The sequence below is a fragment of the Acinonyx jubatus genome, chromosome E4, assembly GCF_027475565.1.
Source record: "Acinonyx jubatus isolate Ajub_Pintada_27869175 chromosome E4, VMU_Ajub_asm_v1.0, whole genome shotgun sequence".
Classification (NCBI taxonomy): Eukaryota; Metazoa; Chordata; class Mammalia; order Carnivora; family Felidae; genus Acinonyx; species Acinonyx jubatus.
The window spans coordinates 40,680,395-40,698,570 of NC_069395.1; the positions used below are offsets into that span (position 1 = coordinate 40,680,395).

Consider the following 18,176-nt stretch of genomic DNA (forward strand, 5'->3'; position numbering starts at 1 on the left):
ATTTGGAAATTTAAGGCTTAAAGTCAGGGGAAGGACAAAGCTAGCTGATACAGATTTGAGGCTCAATCTAAATGACCATAGTTAAAATTATAGAGATGCATAATCCCTATCAAAATAACACCAGCATTCTTCACAGAGCTAGAACAAATAATCCTAAAATTTGTATGGAACCAGAAAAGTTCCCTAATAGCCAAAGCAATCTTGAAAAAGAAAACCAAAGCAGGAGGCATCACAATCCCAGACTTCAAGCTGTATTACAAAGCTGTAATCATCAAGACAGTATGGTACTGGCACAAGAACAGATACTTAGATCAATGGAACAGAATAGAGCACCCAGAAATGGACCCACAAACGTATGGCCAACTAATCTTTGACAAAGCAAGAAAGAATATCCAATGGAATCAAGACAGTCTCTTCAGCAAGTGGTGCTGGGAAATCTGGACAGTGACATGCAGAAGAATGCACCTGGACCACTTTCTTACACCATACACAAAAATAAACTCAAAATGGATGAAAAACCTAAATGTAAGACAGGAAGCCATCAAAATCCTCGAGGAGAAAGCAGGTAAAAACCTTTTTGATTTTGGCCACAGCAGCTTCTTACTCAACACGTCTCTGGAGGCAAGGGAAACAAAAGCAAAATTGAACTATTGGGACCTCATCAAAATAAAAAGCTTCTGCACAGTGAAGGAAACAATCAGCAAAACTAAAAGGCAACTGACAGAATGGGAGAAGATATTTGCAAGTGACATATCAGATAAAGGCTTAGTATCCAAAATCTATAAAGAACTTCTCAAACTCAACACCGAAAAAAAAATAATCCAGTGAAGAAATGGGCAAAAGACATGAATAGACACTTCTCTAAAGAAGACATCCAGATGGCCAACTGACACATGAAAAAATGCTCCACATTGCTCATCATCAGGGAAATACAAATCAAAACCATAATGAGATACCACCCTGCACCTGTCAGAATGGCTAACATTAACAACTCAGGCAACAACAGATGTTGGTGAGGATGCGGGGAAAGAGGATCTCTTTTACATTGTTAGTGGGAATGCAAGCTGGTGCAGCCACTCTGGAAAACAGTATGGAGGTTCCTCAAAAAACTAAAAATAGAACTACCCTACAACCGAGCAATTGCACTACTAGGCATTTATCCAAGGGATACAGGTGTGCTGTTTTGAAGGGACACATGCACCCAATGTTTATAGCAGCACTATCAACAATAGCCAAAGTATGGAAAGAGCCCAAATGTCCACTGATGGATGAACGGATAAAGAAGATGTGGTATATGTATACAATGGAGTATTACTCAGCAATCCAAAAGAATGGAATCTTGCCATTTGCAACTACGTGGATGGAACTGGAGGGTATTATGCTAAGTGAAATTAGAGAAAAACAAAAATCATATGACTTCACTGATTTGAGGACTTTAAGAGACAAAACAGATGAACATAAGGGAAGGGAAACAAAAATAATATAAAAACAGGGAGGGGGACAAAACAGAAGAGACTCATAAATATGGAGAACAAACAGAGGGTTACTGGAGGGGGTGTGGGAGGGGGGATGGGCTAAATGGGTAAGGGGGGCTAAGGCATCTACTCCTGAAATCATTGTTGCACTATATGCTTACTAATTTGGATGTAATTAAATAAAAAATAAAACAAGTTAAAAGAAGATTATAGAGATACATAAGATTGCCAAAGAGAGTATGTAGCATAAAACAGAAAGGGACCAAAAACAAAACACTGGGAGTCACCATCATTTTAAGGAAAGCCAGGAAAATTTAAAAGGAAGTGAAAGAAGCAGAAAAACTTGTTCGGAAGAGAGGAAGAGAAGCTGGTGAGAGTAGAATCAGAGAGTGTAACAAAGGAGAGTCTTTTATTTGACATTTAGTTTTGATATAATTTTGAGCTTACAGAAATGTTGCAAGAATGATACAGAGTTAATATCTTTTATCCACATTGCACCGATGTTAACATTTTACTACATTTGCTTTTGCAAGTGGAGGTTATAAAGAAGGAGGTAGTGATCAACACCATATACTGTTGCAGAAGAATTATCTATTAGATTTGGCAATTGAAGTTTAGGTAGAGGTTACAAGAACAGTTCTAGTAGAGTAGTTGGGATTGAAGCAGATGATGATTGTGATGTTGTGGAAAAGTTGAAATAGCCAAGCAGAAGCCCCTTTTCCCAGTAGCTTGATTTTAAAATGAAGGGGGAAGAAAAGTGATAGCCTGAGAATTGTGGTTGCCTCCCATGACTATTTAACAGTCAAACCTTCCTCTCCCCTACTCATCTTTCCTAAAACAGTTTCTTCTCGGACTTTTCTCTATTTAGCATTTTATGTTTTGTGTTACATCTTTCATCATTTCATATCTTGATCATAAGACACACTCCCTTAGTCAAATAAGTTTACTTTGAAGTAATTAACCTTACTTTCTCACCCCCTCCCCTTTTTTTTGGCTTGTTTCCATAATATCTATAAACAGAAGTAGCAGTGGTAGCAGCCGTCAAGAAAGTCCCTCAGTTCTATCTTCTAAGGAAAATGAGAGGAAGCTTCATGGTGAAAAGATGGAGAGTTCTATTGATGAACAGGTTCAGACCGCTGCAGATGATTCTCTACGAAGTGACAGCGCACCCTCTCTTCCTGATGAGAAAGGTAACATTCCTTGCACGTGTGTGTGTGTAGTTATTTGTTTGGGGAAGCTTCCAGAGCCCTTGGAGATGTTTGTGGCTGAGCTAGTTGATATGCTTAGAACATGATAGCGTGTGTGTGTGTGTGTGTGTATGTGTGTGTGTGTGAATCTGATATTAAATGTATCCAGGTGAAACGATTTCAAGGTTACATGTTATGTCAGTTACCCTTGCCAGTATTTTATTTTATTTTATTTTATTTATTTTATTTTATTTTATTTTATTTTATTTTATTTTATTTTATTTTATTTTATTTTATTTTATATGTTTGTTTATTTTTGAAAGAGAGAGAGAAAGACAGAGTGCAAGAGGGAAACACAGAATCCAAAGCAGGCGCCAGGCTCTGAGCTGTCAGCACCGAGCCTGACACAGGCCTCAAATTCACGAACTGTGAGATTATGACCTGAGCCGAAGTAGGATGCTTAGCCGACTGAGCCACCCAGGCGCCCCCCGCTTGCCAGTATTTTAAACACGATTGTGTGTGCCAATACCATGCTGTCTTGATGATTACAGCTTTGTAGTAGAGAATAAGTCTGGGATTGTGATGCCTCCTGCTTTGGTCTTCTTCAATATTACTTTGGCTATTTGGGGTCTTTTGTGGTTCCATACAAATTTTAGGATTGCTTGCTCTAGCTTTGAGAAGAATGCTGGTGCAATTTTGGTTGGGATTGCATTGAATGTGTAGATAGCTTTGGGTAGTATTGACATTTTAACAATATTTATCCTACCAATCCATGAGTATGGAATATTTTTCCATTTTTTTTTCCATTTCTTTATATCTTCTTCAAGTTCCTTCATAAGCTTTCTATAGTTTTCAGCATACAGATCTTTTATATCTTTGGTTAGGTTTATTCCTAGGTATTTTATGCTTCTTGGTGCAATTGTGAATGGGATCAGTTTCTTTATTTGTATTTCTGTTGCTTCATTATTAGTGTATAAGAATGCAACTGATTTCTGTACATTGATTTTGTATCCTGTGACTTTGCTGAGTTCATGGATCAGTTCTAGTAGACTTTTGGTTAGTCTATCGGGTTTTCCATGTATAATATCATGTCATCTGCAAAAAGTGAAAGTTTGACTTCATCTTTGCCAATTTTGATGCCTTTGATTTCCTTATGTTGTCTGATTGCTGATGCTAGAACTTCCAACACTATGTTAAACAACAGCAGTGGAATTTACCCAAGGGATACAGACAGGAGTGCTGATGCCTAGGGGTACTTGTACCCCAATGTTTATAGCAGCACTCTCAACAATAGCCAAATTATGGAAAGAGCCTAAATGTCCATCAACTGATGAATGGATAAAGAAATTTTGGTTTATATACACAATGGAATACTTCGTGGCAATGAGAAAGAATGAAATCTGGCCTTTTGTAGCAATGTGGATGGAATTGGAGAGTGTTACGCTAAGTGAATAAGTCATACAGAGAAAGACAGATACCATATGTTTTCACTATGTGGAACCTGAGAAATTTAACAGAAGACCATGGGGGAGGGGAAGGAAAAAAAAAAGTTAGACAGGGAGGGAGCCAAACCATAAGAGACTGTTACAAACTGAGAACAAACTGAGGGTTGATGGGGGGTGGGAGGGAGGAGAGGGGGGGTGAGGGGTATTGAGGAGGGCACCTGTTGAGATGAGCACTGGGCGTTGTATGGAAACCAATTTGACAATAAATTTCATATAAAAAAAGAAAACAAACACGAATGTGTGTCATAATCCTAAGGGGAGGCAAAGTAAATCTAGGACAGCATGCATGTGAATGGAAAATAGATATTAAAAAAAATTTCTTATATCCTATTATCGATATATAATATAATCATAAAAACAGAATACATTATTAGAACTTTACATTTTAGATAATATAATAAGGATACAATTTCTTACAGATAATGATAATGTCAGATATAGTAACTAAATTAAAACTCATTAGTTACGTCTTCCTGGATCATAAACAAGAGGTATATCCCTATCAAATCATGGGTAGTAAACAACATAATGAAGAAAACAGAATTTGGCAACAGATGACACCTTTAAGGATCGTTTTTTTAATGACTGCCTCTCAAGCAGTGTATTTGATTAATGGTCTAGAACTGTCGTCTTCAGAGCAGGATGGGCAAGGCAGTCTTGAGAGTACAAGAAGATTTTTCAATTTTGATTTTTCTCATCCCTTAAATTTTTTTTGGTAATCTTATAATGAATATAATTTATGCATAAGCAGTCTATAATTAATGCAGATTAATGCAGGTTAACAATTAATGCAGATCTTGTTACCCAGAACTACAAATACAATCTAGCTAATGAATATAGCTCTTGTTACCCAGAAATGGGGTGCTGCTGTAACAAGTATCAAAAATGTGGAAGTGGCTTTAGAACTGGGTAATGATTAGAGGCAAGAAGAGTGTTGAGGTGCATGTGAGAAAAAGCCCACGTTGCCTTGCAGAGACTATTGGCAGGAATATGGATGTTAAAAATGATTCTGATGAAGTCTGATGAAGATGGAAATTAGGAATTTGGTATTGGAAACTGGCAGAAAAGCAGTCCTTGTTATAAACTGGCAAAGAACTTGGCTGAACCGTGTTCTAGCTTTTTGTGGAAAGCAAAAGTTAGAAGAGATGAACGTGGATCATTAGCGGAGGGAATTTCTAAGTAAGGTGTTGAAGGCATGGCCTGGTTTCTCCTTACTGCTTATAGTAAAATGTGAGAGGAGAGATAAATTGAAGGAATTGTTAAAAAAGGAACCAGAACTTGAAGATTTGGAAAATTCTCAGACTATCCCTATTGTGAAAAATGAGAAAGCATGTTCTGGAGAGAACACCAAGGATGTGACTGGATAATCACTCCATAAAGAGATTACCCCTGGATTTAAGCAGCCATCTCAGCAGAAGCCAGGAATAGAGATGGGATTATACGAGTAGAGAGACTGCCAGTTAGGACTAAAGAGCACAGAGATGGGATGAAATTATACGAAGGCTTTCAGAGTTCTGGGATTCTACCGGATGAGACGGCAGAGCTAGGTTGTAACCATGCCTTATCCTTTAAAACAAGGAAAGAATGACCCTGACGGTGATTCAGAGATCAGCAGGGCAGCCATTGCCACCACAGGCCCAGGCCATACAACCCACATGGCAAGGCTGTCTCCTCATTGGTTTGAGTATGGGGCCACCTCCTTGGTTTCAGTTGTCCAGGCTGCCCTTGCTCTCAGCCTCAGGAGCAAACTATTTCCAGTGGCCGAGGAGATGCTTCTGCCCACAGGGGTAAGAAGGCAAGGCCACCCCAGTGGGCTTGAGGGCAGAGCATCTGGCCAAAGAGGGTCATTCTTGAGCCTTAAGATCTAATGGAATTTGCTCCACTGGAGTCTTGGACTAGCCTGAGACCCATCACCCTTCTCTCTCATTTATCCCTTTTGGAATGGGATTGTCTATTTTATGCCTTTCCCACCATTGTATTTTGGAAGCACATAACTGGGTCTTGTATCAAAGGTCCACAACTAAAAAGGAATTTTACCTCAGGATGAATCATGCCTTGAGTCTCATGGATGCCTGATTTAGATGATATTTAGATGAGACTTTAGACTTGTAGTTGGTGTTGGAATGGGTTAAGACTCTGAGGGCTCTTAGGATGGGTGAGTGTATTTTGAGTGCAAGAAGGAATTAATTTGGGGGAACCAGAGGATGGGATGTTATGGATTGAACTGTATCCTCTCAAAATTCATATGTTGAAGTTCTAACTTCCAATGTGACTTTATTTGAAGATAGGGCCTTTCAGGAAGTAATTAAAGTTAAGTGAGGTCAGAAGAGTGGGCACTTAGGTTCTGGTAAGAAGAAGACCCCAGGCATGCACATGCACAGAGAAAAGGCCTTGTGAGGACACAGAAGGCATCAACCTGCAAGTTAATAAGAACGGTTTTATCAGAAACCAAGCCAGTTGGCACCTTGATCTTCGATTCCACCCTCCAGAACTGTGAGGAAATAAATTTCTGTTGTTTGTTTAAGCCAGTGGTCTGTGGTGTTCTATTATAGTAATCCAAGCAGACTAATATAATAGTATTAAATATCAAGAGGCATGCTCATATCTTTATACTGATCGATGAATGTTTTTCAGAATGTTTTCGAAAATGTTTTATGGATTACTGAATTAAAGAGTAACGAAATTCATTTTAGGATCAGACTTCATAATGACACCTTCCACATAAAGAGAGAAATAAAGGATAGAGGAAAACAATAAAGAAATTATTTGTTAAGTTCCTCCTATAGGATGAATTTAACCCCTGCAAAATTTTATCTTAATAACAGTTGTTTGTGATTATAGTGGCAAAGACCGATTTATTTATTGAAAGTGTCCATGAGCCTCAGAAGGAGTAGATGTAACCATCTGTGACTTGTTTAATGTTGTTCTCAAGTGTTTGCCATGGTGCCAGTACCTGCAAATGTAGAATTGTCAAGTGACTAATTTGAAATGTCTTGAACCATGACTTCTTGATAGATTTAACTTGTTTAAACAATATGAAATTAAATTACTTGGACTTCTGCTTCTGGCCACAATGGAGGAATAGGACCAGGTTTACCCTCCCTCCTAAAACAAGTATCAGACAAAACATGTGAAGTGAGTATTTTTAAGACATTGAATATCAGGCAGTGAATGCTGTCAATTCATGAGAGATGGAAAGCAGGTGAGAGGAGCACTGAGATTGTCTGGGCTTACTGCCTGAGGGGAGTCTCCCGGCTGCACAGCAGGAAGCCCAGCAGCCTTTCTGAATTGAAGAAGTAGAGTTAGGAGTGTGGAGAGACTAAGGCAACTAGAATTCACAGGACAACCAAGATCCAAAGAAACTAAACCCTATTGAAGACCAGTGTGTAGAATAAAACAGGAGAAAATACAGGTCACCTTTTATTTGGCAGTGATTTCTTAGATACGACACCATAAGTACAATCCATGAGAGAAAAAATTGATATACTTTATCAAAATTAAAAAACTGCTCTGTGAAAGACACTGTTAAGAGAATTAAAAAGATAAGCCACAGACTGTTAGAAATATTTGTAAATCACATATTGGATAAAGGACTTAACATCCAGACTTATATAAAGGACTCTTAAAACTCAACAACAAGAAAATCAACAACCCTATTAAGCAATGTGCATAAGATCTGAACAGACACTTCATTGGAAGAAACTCTACAAATGGCAAATAGACTTAGGAAAGGTATTCAATATCATGTGTCATCAGGGAGTGGAAAATTAAAATCACAACAAGAATGTACACATGCCTTTTAGAATGGTTAAAATCCAAAAACCTGACAACAAAATATGCAAGGATGCAGAGCAACAGGAACTTGAATTCATTGCTGGTGAGAATGCCAAATGGTATGGCTATTTTGTAAGACATTTTCACAGTATCTTATAGTGACCCAGCAATCAATATGCCTAGGCAAGCATATTGAAAACTTAGGTCCTCACAAGAGCCTATACACTAATGTTCATAGCACCATTTTTCATAATTGCTAACAATTGGAAGATGTCTTATGAGGAGAATAAGCAAACTGGTGTAACACTATTTAGCAATTAAAAGGAACAGGCAACATCGTGAATTTTAAGTGAAGCGAAAGAGGCAAGCCCCAAAAGGCTACATATCCTATGATTCCATTTATATGACATTCTGGAATAGGCAAAACTTTAGGGATGCAAAACAGATTAATGGTTCCCAGGTGTTAGATAGAAGAGGAAGTGGTTAACTACAAAGAGGTTGCATGGGAGAACTTTTAGTGTGAAGCAAATGTCATATAAGGGATGTCCTGTATGGTTCTTTTATTTATTGACTGATACCATGCATTTGTCAAAACCCTAGAGCTGTATGTACATCACAAAGAGCAAACTTTAGTGTGTGCATACTAAATACACACACATCAACCAGGATGTTGGGGGATCTAAGATGGTATGCAGTCTGTGACTAATGAATCTTAACTTTATTAGAAATGTATAGCATGACCACATTGAAGAGAGTGGAAGGAAGAGGAGCTGACCTAAGTAAATTTGGAAAATGGAATTTTTGAGTAGAAATTGTAAGCCTATTAAATATAAAAGGAACAGTATATAAAGTATATTCTGATTGGTAAATGAGCTTTTCATAGGGGTACAAGTTCACAGTTCTTTACATATGTATTAGGATTGAACGAATAAGTAAATGGACGTTGGATGATGGTAGGGGTCAAGTTTCTTCATGTTGGAAAAGGATGTTAGATAACACAAGAAAAGAAGACTAGAATGAATCCTGTGGTGCTGAACTCAGTAACATCAGTGTGAATCCGTCTTTAGATGGGTGGATAGATACAAGAACAATTTGTGTGTGTGTGTGTGTGTGTGTGAGAGAGAGAGAGAGACAGAGAGAGAGAGAGATTATGTGTGTACACGGGCTAGTATACATGCATATATTACCTAGCTCTGTTCATTGACAGGGTGAAGAAACCGTGACACTCTAGCAGTAACAAGAGTAACCAGTGCCCATAATTATGGTTTCTAGATATTGTCCAATAAAAGAAAGTAGAGCTCTTTGGAGAAATGAGACTGGTTCTCGGACTGGGCAGGGAAAATGCAAAATGAACCTGGAGCATCTTGTAGTACTAACTAATAAGTAATGGTGCCCAAAAACAAAAAGGAAGGGGAGTGCATGTCAGAGGCAAACAAGAACCAACCTAAGAAGAGCTGTTGTGTTTTAGGTTAAGCATGGAATTGATGAGTTCTAAAAAACTTCTAATTTGCATTTCTTTGCTAGCAATATTAAATGTTGTTTTTTTGGTTTTTTGTTTCTTTACTTAGTTTGGCCATTTGTATTTTTGAAGGATCTGATCATGACCATTTCTCATTTTTCTGTAGGAATCTTAGTAGTTTCCTAACTGGTTTGTAAGAGCTCCTTATATATAAAGTATATTACACTTTTGCCATATTTCTTGTACTAGTGTTTTTAGATACTTTAGAGACTTTTTTCCTTGTTTGTAAGGTAAGTGAACTATTCCAGGTCTACAATTATTAGTGATCAGCTCTATGAATTTATGTTAGATCGTCCCATAAAGAGGCAGCAAGGGCTACTAAATTGAATACTTACTGAAACCTCTTACAATGATAAAATCCACTTGTTCTAAATTCTTTTAGATTCAACTTCTATTGCAACAGAATATTCACTGAAATTTGATGAATCTATGACAGAAGATGAAATAGAAGAAAAATCATTTCGATCTTTACTACCTTCTGAGAGCCATCGCAGATTTAACATGGAAAAGAAAAGAGGCCATCATGATGACTCTGATGATGAAACTTCTCCGGAAAAGACAACACTGTCTTCTGCTAAGGTATGCTTCAGTTTACCTGTGGAGATTACTTCATAAAGAGTTGTGGATGTGTTCTCTCGTAGATATGAGGGTACATTTTGTACTTGAATTCAGTTGTCATCTCCAGGAATGATTTTCCTAAGATAGCAATTTTATATTATACTTTTGCTATAGAATCTGGCTTTGCTTTCCTTACGAAGTACAACACAGGACTTATTATTCCTTGGAATGATATAGAAAGGCCTTCGAGGATCTGAGCCAGTGTTATGTCTCTAGCATTTCACTTGCTTTACTCTTACTTCATTCCATTTAAAAATTTATGTTTCTATCATTCTTCTTACTAAATCGTTAGCCTTGTGGGTAACAGGGACAATTCTTACCCTGCTTTATATCCCTGGGACAGTACCTGACTTACAGTAGTTGTTTGTTAAAATTTTATTGGTTGAATAAATTAGCAGATGAATGTTCTTCCCTCTTATGTGCCTTTTTTGAAGAATGTTCTCTGACATGGTCGGCAGCCTTTCTGTGTACATAGTTTATAAGTGCATGCCTCTTTTAACAGTGTTAATTAAGTTCCAGAGGCTTAGATGATGATAAACTTGAAATAAAATCTTCACTTTAGGAGCTGAGCATGCCATTCTCAGGAGGACAAGATAGTTTTTCTAAGTTTACGATGGAGATGGTTCGACAGTATATGAAAGAAGAGGAAATGAGGGCAGCTCACCAGTCTTCACTCCTGCGTCTCCGTGAGAAGGCCTTGAAGGAGAAAACTAAGGCTGAATTAGCCTGGTTAGAGCATCAGAAAAAGTAAGTTGTTTCAGTGAATATAGTTTTCACTTTCTAATTTCTTCTTTCATTAAAAGAAAGCGCTTTGTTTTTAAAGATGTTTTTGTTTCCTCATTTAATTTGATCAACCCAGTTTCTCAACCTAGAAATAGGGCAGTCGTCCCTAAATCCTGTTGCTTTTGAGACCTCCTACTCATAACATTTTCTTTGCATTTCTCTTTTATCACTTGACTGATTGTTATTTTATACTGAATTCTTTTCTGTGTTGTAAACTCCTTAAGCAATTTTATCTTTAAAGGACCCAGTCTAGTGTTTGTATATTTATATGTGCAGTAAAATATTTACTTGGTGGGATGGCCATTGCTGCGTACAGCAGTTGTTTTCCACATTTGAAGATGTTAAATTAGTTTAGAGACTTTGCAGTGGTCAAGAATTCTTGACATTAGATTAGAAATTTAATCTACTCTTTGTCTCAATGTGAAATATTTGCAGACATCTACGAGACAAAGGAGAAGATGATAAAATGCCCCCACTTCGGAAGAAACAGCGTGGTTTGCTTTTAAGGTTGCAGCAAGAGAAGGTATGTCAGGAAAAACACTGTTTAAGAGAATTTACAGCAAGTTATGTTGTGGGATCTATTATTTTGCCTAATCTCTTTTTCTTATTATTACTTTAATAAAGTGAGATTTAATTGATATGTACCACCGTTTTGCCTATGCTACTATAATTACAGAAATTGCTTGGTAGTCTGCTGTGTTTCTCTTAAATTAGGATTGTGTGTCACTGCTAACTTAATGCAAGGTAGAGTCAAACCTACCTTCATTTGTTAAATAGTCTTCTGAAATGCATATTTTAAAAATTAAGATATTTGTTGAGTCTATTTGGATTAATTTTTTGGTCTGTATTTTCCCAAATAGACTTTTAAGACATACTCATTACAAATTGACTAATATTTTGGCCCAGTGAATACAGAAACACCTAGGATTTGAATCCTGGAGAGGTGGCATGGTATAGTGGTTAAAAATTCAAGCTCCAGAGTCCGATTGCCTGGGTTAAAATTCCAAATCTACCAATTATTAGTTTCATAACCTTGGACAAGTTACCTAACTTTCTCTGTGCCTCAGTTTCCTTATTTATAAACTGAGGATAATAATGGTAACATACTTTGTAGGGTTGTTGGGAGGAATAAATTAATACAAATAAAAAACTTACAACAACAGACCATGGCGGAGTGGTAAGTGCCAATAAATGTTAACTGTTATTATCTGTGAAGAATGTGTTTCAGAGTGTCTGGTAAGTATTCAGTGGATTCTAGTTCTTTTCCCTTAGTGACCTGTTGCAAGGTACTAGCCACCATATTGGATCATCTGTGAAATTAATCATTTAAGTTATATATTGGATTATTACTCAACTAGTTGTTTTTTTTTTTTAAAGTTCACCCAGGAAACATCATTGATCATATGAACTTCAAAAATTTGGTATTTTTTTAAAAAAAGAAGTTATGTCTTTTTAATACAGAAAAATTGGTGTCAGAATAACTTAAAATGTTTAGTTAAAATAAGGAAATAACTATTTACAAGGTTACGGTAGCTTTCTGTTTATAAAGTAGAATAAAAGCTAGATTTACAAATATTTTCTCTCATTCTGTGGGGTTGTTTTCCCTTTTTTTTTTTTTTAAATGTTTGTTTATTTTTGAGACAGAGTGCACAAGCAGGGGAAAGGCAGAGAGGGGATGACAGGATCCAAAGCGGGCTCTATGCTGGTAGCAGCCAGCCTGATGTGGGGCTTGGACTCACAAACTGCAAGATCATGACCTCGGCTGAAGTCGGACGCTCAGCCGACTAAACCACCCAGGCGCTCCTTCACTTACTTAATAGTGTGCTTTGGAGCCCACGTCTTTGGATTTTGATGAATCTAATGTTTTACTGCATGCCTGCTGATAGCACATTCAGTTTTTGTTAGTTTAAAAATGTACTTGTTTCACCTTCGTTTTTGAAAGATATTTTTACTAGGCATGGAATTATTTTCTGTCAGCACTTTAAAAGATATTGTCCATTGTCTACTAGTTTCTATTGTTTTTATGAAGAGGTCAGTTGTCTTAATGGTTTTTTTTAATTACTTTTTTGAGTTTAATTACTTTTTTGAGAAAATTTATTTATTTTGAGAGAGAGAGAGAAAAGAGGGAAGGGGCAGGGAGAGAGAGAGAGAAAGAGAGAATCCCAAGCAGGCTCCTCTTTGTCAGCACAGAGCCCAACACAGGGCTTGATCCCCTGAACCATGAAATCATGACCTGAGCTGAGATCAAGAGTCAGACACTTAGCCAAATGAGCCACCCAGGCGCCCTGTCTTAATGTTTTTTTAAAGACTGCTTTAAACATTTTTAAAAATTTGTCTTAGATTTTTTCATTAGTTTTACTAAGATGTGCTTAGGTGTGGTTTCTTTTCTCTTTATACTGTTTATGATTTGCTGAGCTTCTTGAATTTGTTGTTTGTTGTATTTCAGTTTTTGAAAATTACCTCTTCACGTGTTGCTTCTGCTCCCCCTCTCTCCCTCATTCTCTTCAGAGTCTCCAAGTAGAAATATGTTAGACCTTTTGACCATTTACCACATCTCTCTTCTACTCTGTTTTTTTATATCACCCTCTTTAGAAACAATAAAATAAAAAAACACTATGTTTCAATTTGGAAAGTTTCTATTGATCTGTCTTTGAATTCATTAGTTATATCTTCTCTCCTGTCATGTGTTCTGTTAAATCAGCTGATGAGTTCTTCATGTGATTTTTCTTAGTTCTGTAACATCTATTTTCTTCTTTTTTTTAAAATAGATTTTACCTTTTCATCAGTTTCTCTATGTTTTCCCACATTTTTTTGAACACGTTGTTCATAGTCATTTTAACTTTCTTGTCTGCTAACTAGATTTTGGACATATGTGTGTGTGTGTGCTACTGTTTTCTCTTTATATTTTCTATTATCATATGATTATTTTTCTTTGCATGTCTAGTAAATTTTTATTCAATGCTGGACAATGTGTAAGTAACTGCAAAGGCTCCAAATGATGCTATCTTCTCACAGAGAGGGCTTATTTTTCCCTCTGCCCTGCAGTTAGAGTGCTCAGCTATTCACTTTAATCCGTTCAGGGACTGAGCTGGGCTAGTGTTGGGTTGCAGAGTTAGTAGGCCTCAGTCTACTAGGCCTCTGCTTTTTCATTCACCCTAGGTTGTAACCCCTAGGCATTTCAGTGGAAAGTTAGGTAAACTTATTTTACCAGTATAAGAGACTGCTGTTGAGAGGTTTCTGGCTCCTTAGTCTTCTGTCTATACTGCTTAAGAAAGGCAAATGCTTTGAAGGAGATACTGCATTGGAAGCCTCTTAAGTCTCCAGTTCTACACATCAGGTCTGTGTACCTGTGAGAGTGGTGACTGGTGTAACCGTTTTGAGAGTGGTTTCATTATATCTAGTTATATTGATAGCACATATAATCTAGGACTCAGCAGTTCTGTGTCTTGGTATAAATCCTAGAAATGCTTTCACATGCGTACAGAGGAAAATGGAAGCAGCTTAATTTTTTCATGAAGAGAATGGATAAAATGAAGCATGTTCCTGCCAGAAAGTACAATACTGCAGGAAAACGAATGCATTACATCTCAGTAATGTTCAATAGAGATTTCTGAAATGACATTGATGTTCTGTATCTGTGCTGTCTGATACAGTAGCTACTAACCACGTGTAATTTTTAAGTATTTAAAACATGGCTAGTGCAACTGAGAAACTGAAATTTTAATATTATTTAACTTTAATTTAAATAGCTACATGTAACTGTGGCTACCATGTTGAATAGTGATAGCAGTAGATCTTTATCAAAAATCGTAATATTGGCTTTTATACAAAAGCAGGATGCAAAAGAATACATACAGTATGATACCATTCTTATAAATTTTTTAAGTCACGAATCAGAAATGTATGTTTTATGGACTCACTCCTGTACGTATGGACTCTTACATGTACAAAAGTACATATAAAAATGATAAATTCCTGGGGAGGGAATGGGAGAAGGGATTGGGGTGTTCAGTTTTATCTATAATGATATATTTTTGAAACAGAAAGATTTGAAACATATATGGGCAAACTTTTCAATCCCAGTGGTTGGTGTTTGAGTGACAAATTTTTCTACATATCATGTTTATAGTACTTCATAATGTTTTTTAAGTAAATGTGCAAAAAATACTCTGAACCAACTGTCTACTCCTGGAAAGTTGCCCTACAGAAATAAAAATACCAGCTTGGAAAGACGTATGTACTAAGTTATTTATTACAGTTGTATCAATTTTAGTATATGTGCTGCTGAAGTAAGCATATTAGGGTTGTATCAGTAAGAATTATTTTGACTGGTAGTGAGATGGCTATAACCAATTTGGCCACATATCTTTGTACAACTGTATCCAAAAAAGAGAGAACATATTTTCCTATGTTATGTTCTTTTTTTTTTTTTTTGAGATAAAATTCACATAGCTTAGAATAACCATTTTAAAGAGTATTTCACTTATACCATTAACCATTTTAAAGTGAGCAGTTTGCTTGTACAACCTTATGGCTTATTCTGAAAAGAAGAGCAAATCTTTTCCTCCAAGAACCGCCTTCAGACAGTTTCTTCACTCTTCTAGATTTGGATTGGGTGAATTTATATATTAATTGGTTCAGAAACCCAGGCCTAACCTATAATAGCAGTTTTTCAAAAGGTACTCTATGGAACTCTCAGGTCCCTGATACCCTTTCATGGATCAAGGAGGTCAAAACTATTTTCCTAAAAGTGGGATATGAATTCACCCTTTCCATGTGTCGACATTTGTGCTAAGTGGTACAAAAACAATGGTGTAAATCTGCTAGTGCCTTAGCACAAATCAGGGCAGTGGCACCAAACTGTCTAGTAATCGTCATAGTTTTCACCACCTCACGCTTGAAGCTAAAAAAAAAAAAAAAAAAAAAAAGCTAGTTTCACTGGAGTATGTCTTCAGTAGTAAAAATTGCTAATTTTACTCAGTGTTGACATTTGAGTACTCGTCATTTTCCATACTCTGTGTGACAAAAATAGGAAGCCCAAAAGTAAGCACTTTTGTTAGATACCAAAAGACAGTGATTAACTCAAGGAAAGGTGTTTGTGTAGTTGTTTGAATTGCAAGCTAAACTAGCTACTTTTTTTTTTTTTTTATGGAATATCATTTTTCCTTGAAAGAATTATTCAGAGGTGATCTGTTTATTCAGATTTGGGTATTTGACAATCATTTTCTCAAAAATGAACAAAGTGTGCCTGTCACTTTAGAGAAAGCAGCAGTGACAGTATTTGTTGGCGATGACAAAATTCAGACTTTCAAGTAGAAGTCATTATTTTGGGGGCAACTGGGTGGCTCAGTCAGTGAAGTGTCCCACTTTGGCTCAGGTCATGATCTTGTAGTTTGTGAGTTTGAGCCCCACGTCGGGCTTTGGGCTGATGGCTCAGAGCCTAGAGTCTGCTTCAGATTCTGTGTCTCCCTGTCTCTCTGCCCTTCCCTGTACTCACTCTGCCTCTCTCTCAAAAATAAACAAACATTAAAAAAAATTTAAGAAAAAAAAGAAGTCATTATCTTGGACAATTCTATCCACCACCTAATACTAAAGAACTTTTGAGATCTGTGGTGATAAGAAAGAATGTGATTTTTTGATACCGTATAATGAAATGCGTCAACATTAGGAAGATCTGCATAACTGATTGAACTGACATTTTCCAAATGACCAATGCATGATGTTAAAAAAAAAAAATCAAGCCAGACAATTAAAGAGATTTGGAAAAATCTAAATACTACTCTTCTCACATTTTTTTTTCTTTTTGGAAAATATAGTTATTTTCTTTAAAATGCATAGTGTTATCGTATGTTCACAAGAGAGCAAGAGTAAACAAGGGCAAGTAATGTCTTAGTATTATGAACAGAGTTTGACCCTGAGAGTCCCCTGAAAGGACCTTGGGAACCCTCTAGAGTCCATGGACCTTAGTTCAAGAACTTCAGCTCCAGAGAAATCTGTACATGTGCCCAAGGAGACAGACAATGTAAGCCTCTTCATTGTAGCATTGTTGTAATAGTAAACAACAACTTTATCCAAACATAGAGGTAATGGACACATGAAATATTACATGCCTCCAATGTTATGCAGCATTTAGGTATAAGTCAACACAGAGAGCTATCAAAAGTAATGACTAGCAAATAAAGCAAGATTGAAAATATGAATATGTGGTATTATTTCTAAAATATTAAAAAACATAAACCAAACAATGTAATGTTTTTTTCAGGTAAGTATAAATATTTGTGGAAGAATTTTAAAAGAATGTGTTGGAAGGATATATACCATGGTAGTGATTACCTGTAAGGACTTAGGGCAGAGGACATACACTGATTTTATCTGTAATGTTTTATTGCTTCACAAAATAAAGACTATGATAAAATATGATAGAATATTAACAGTTATTAATATGAGATTTTAGAAATTAGATATTTTTATGCACTTTTCTACATGTTCAGTGTTTCCAAAAATCAAATATGATTAAAAGAAATTATAAGTTGCAAATTATTCCTGTCTTTATTATGCGACAGGAACACAGATTAAAACACATTTATGATAAAACCATGACAATCTCTTAAATTTTAACTATTATTAACAGTGAAGTGAATCACCTTTTGCCCACTTTTTAAATGGCCAACAGAAAACTTAATACCCTGGTTGGAGAGTTTGGTGCAATGAAGTCTTAAATGTTTCTGGTGGCAATTTAAGTAGAGACAGTTCTTTTTTGAAAGCAATCTTTAAATGATTTTGAGGGCCGTAATATGATTCATCCTCTCTGACTTGTTTCTCCTACCTTTTGGAATCTCTCCTTAAATCCATAGTATGAAACGGTTATGGCATGAAAGCATTCTTTGGGATGATAAAAAAATTACAAGTGGCCCGAGTTTAGCAGTAGAATAATGGTTCCATTAACTACTTTATCTGTTATGCAACTATTAAACAAGTGTAAAGACCGTATGGAAAAATGTGGAGGGTATCTTACGTTTAAAAGGGGGACAGGAGGGTGCCTGGGTGGCTCAGTCGGTTAAGCATCTGACTTTGGCTCAGGTCATGATCTCACAGTTCGTGAGTTTGAGCCCTGCGTTGGGCTGTGTGCTGACAGCTGAGAGCCTGGAGCTTGCTTTGGATTCTAGGTCTCCCTCTTTCTCTGCCCCTCCTTTGCTCATGCTCCATCTCTCTCTTTCTCTCTCTCTCTCTCTCCTCTCTTTCTCTTTCTCTCTCTCTCCCACAAATAAATATTTAAAAAAAATTAAAAGGAGGACAGGAAATTATTAGCCTGTTA

The 18,176-nt window shown here is 36.6% G+C and overlaps 1 protein-coding gene across 4 annotated transcripts in view; it reads left to right on the top strand.

Annotated features, from left to right (window-relative positions):
• The window catches only part of CEP350 (centrosomal protein 350), a 153,726-nt gene that overhangs the window by 77,759 nt on the left and 57,791 nt on the right, over positions 1 to 18,176 (top strand). For all 4 annotated transcript variants that reach the window (XM_027074431.2, XM_027074434.2, XM_027074432.2 and 1 more), the window contains exons 22-25: positions 2,496 to 2,665; positions 9,843 to 10,039; positions 10,641 to 10,825; positions 11,297 to 11,384. In XM_027074431.2, coding sequence (XP_026930232.2) covers positions 2,496 to 2,665; positions 9,843 to 10,039; positions 10,641 to 10,825; positions 11,297 to 11,384 — 640 coding nt within the window. The remainder of the gene's footprint in view (positions 1 to 2,495; positions 2,666 to 9,842; positions 10,040 to 10,640; positions 10,826 to 11,296; positions 11,385 to 18,176) is intronic.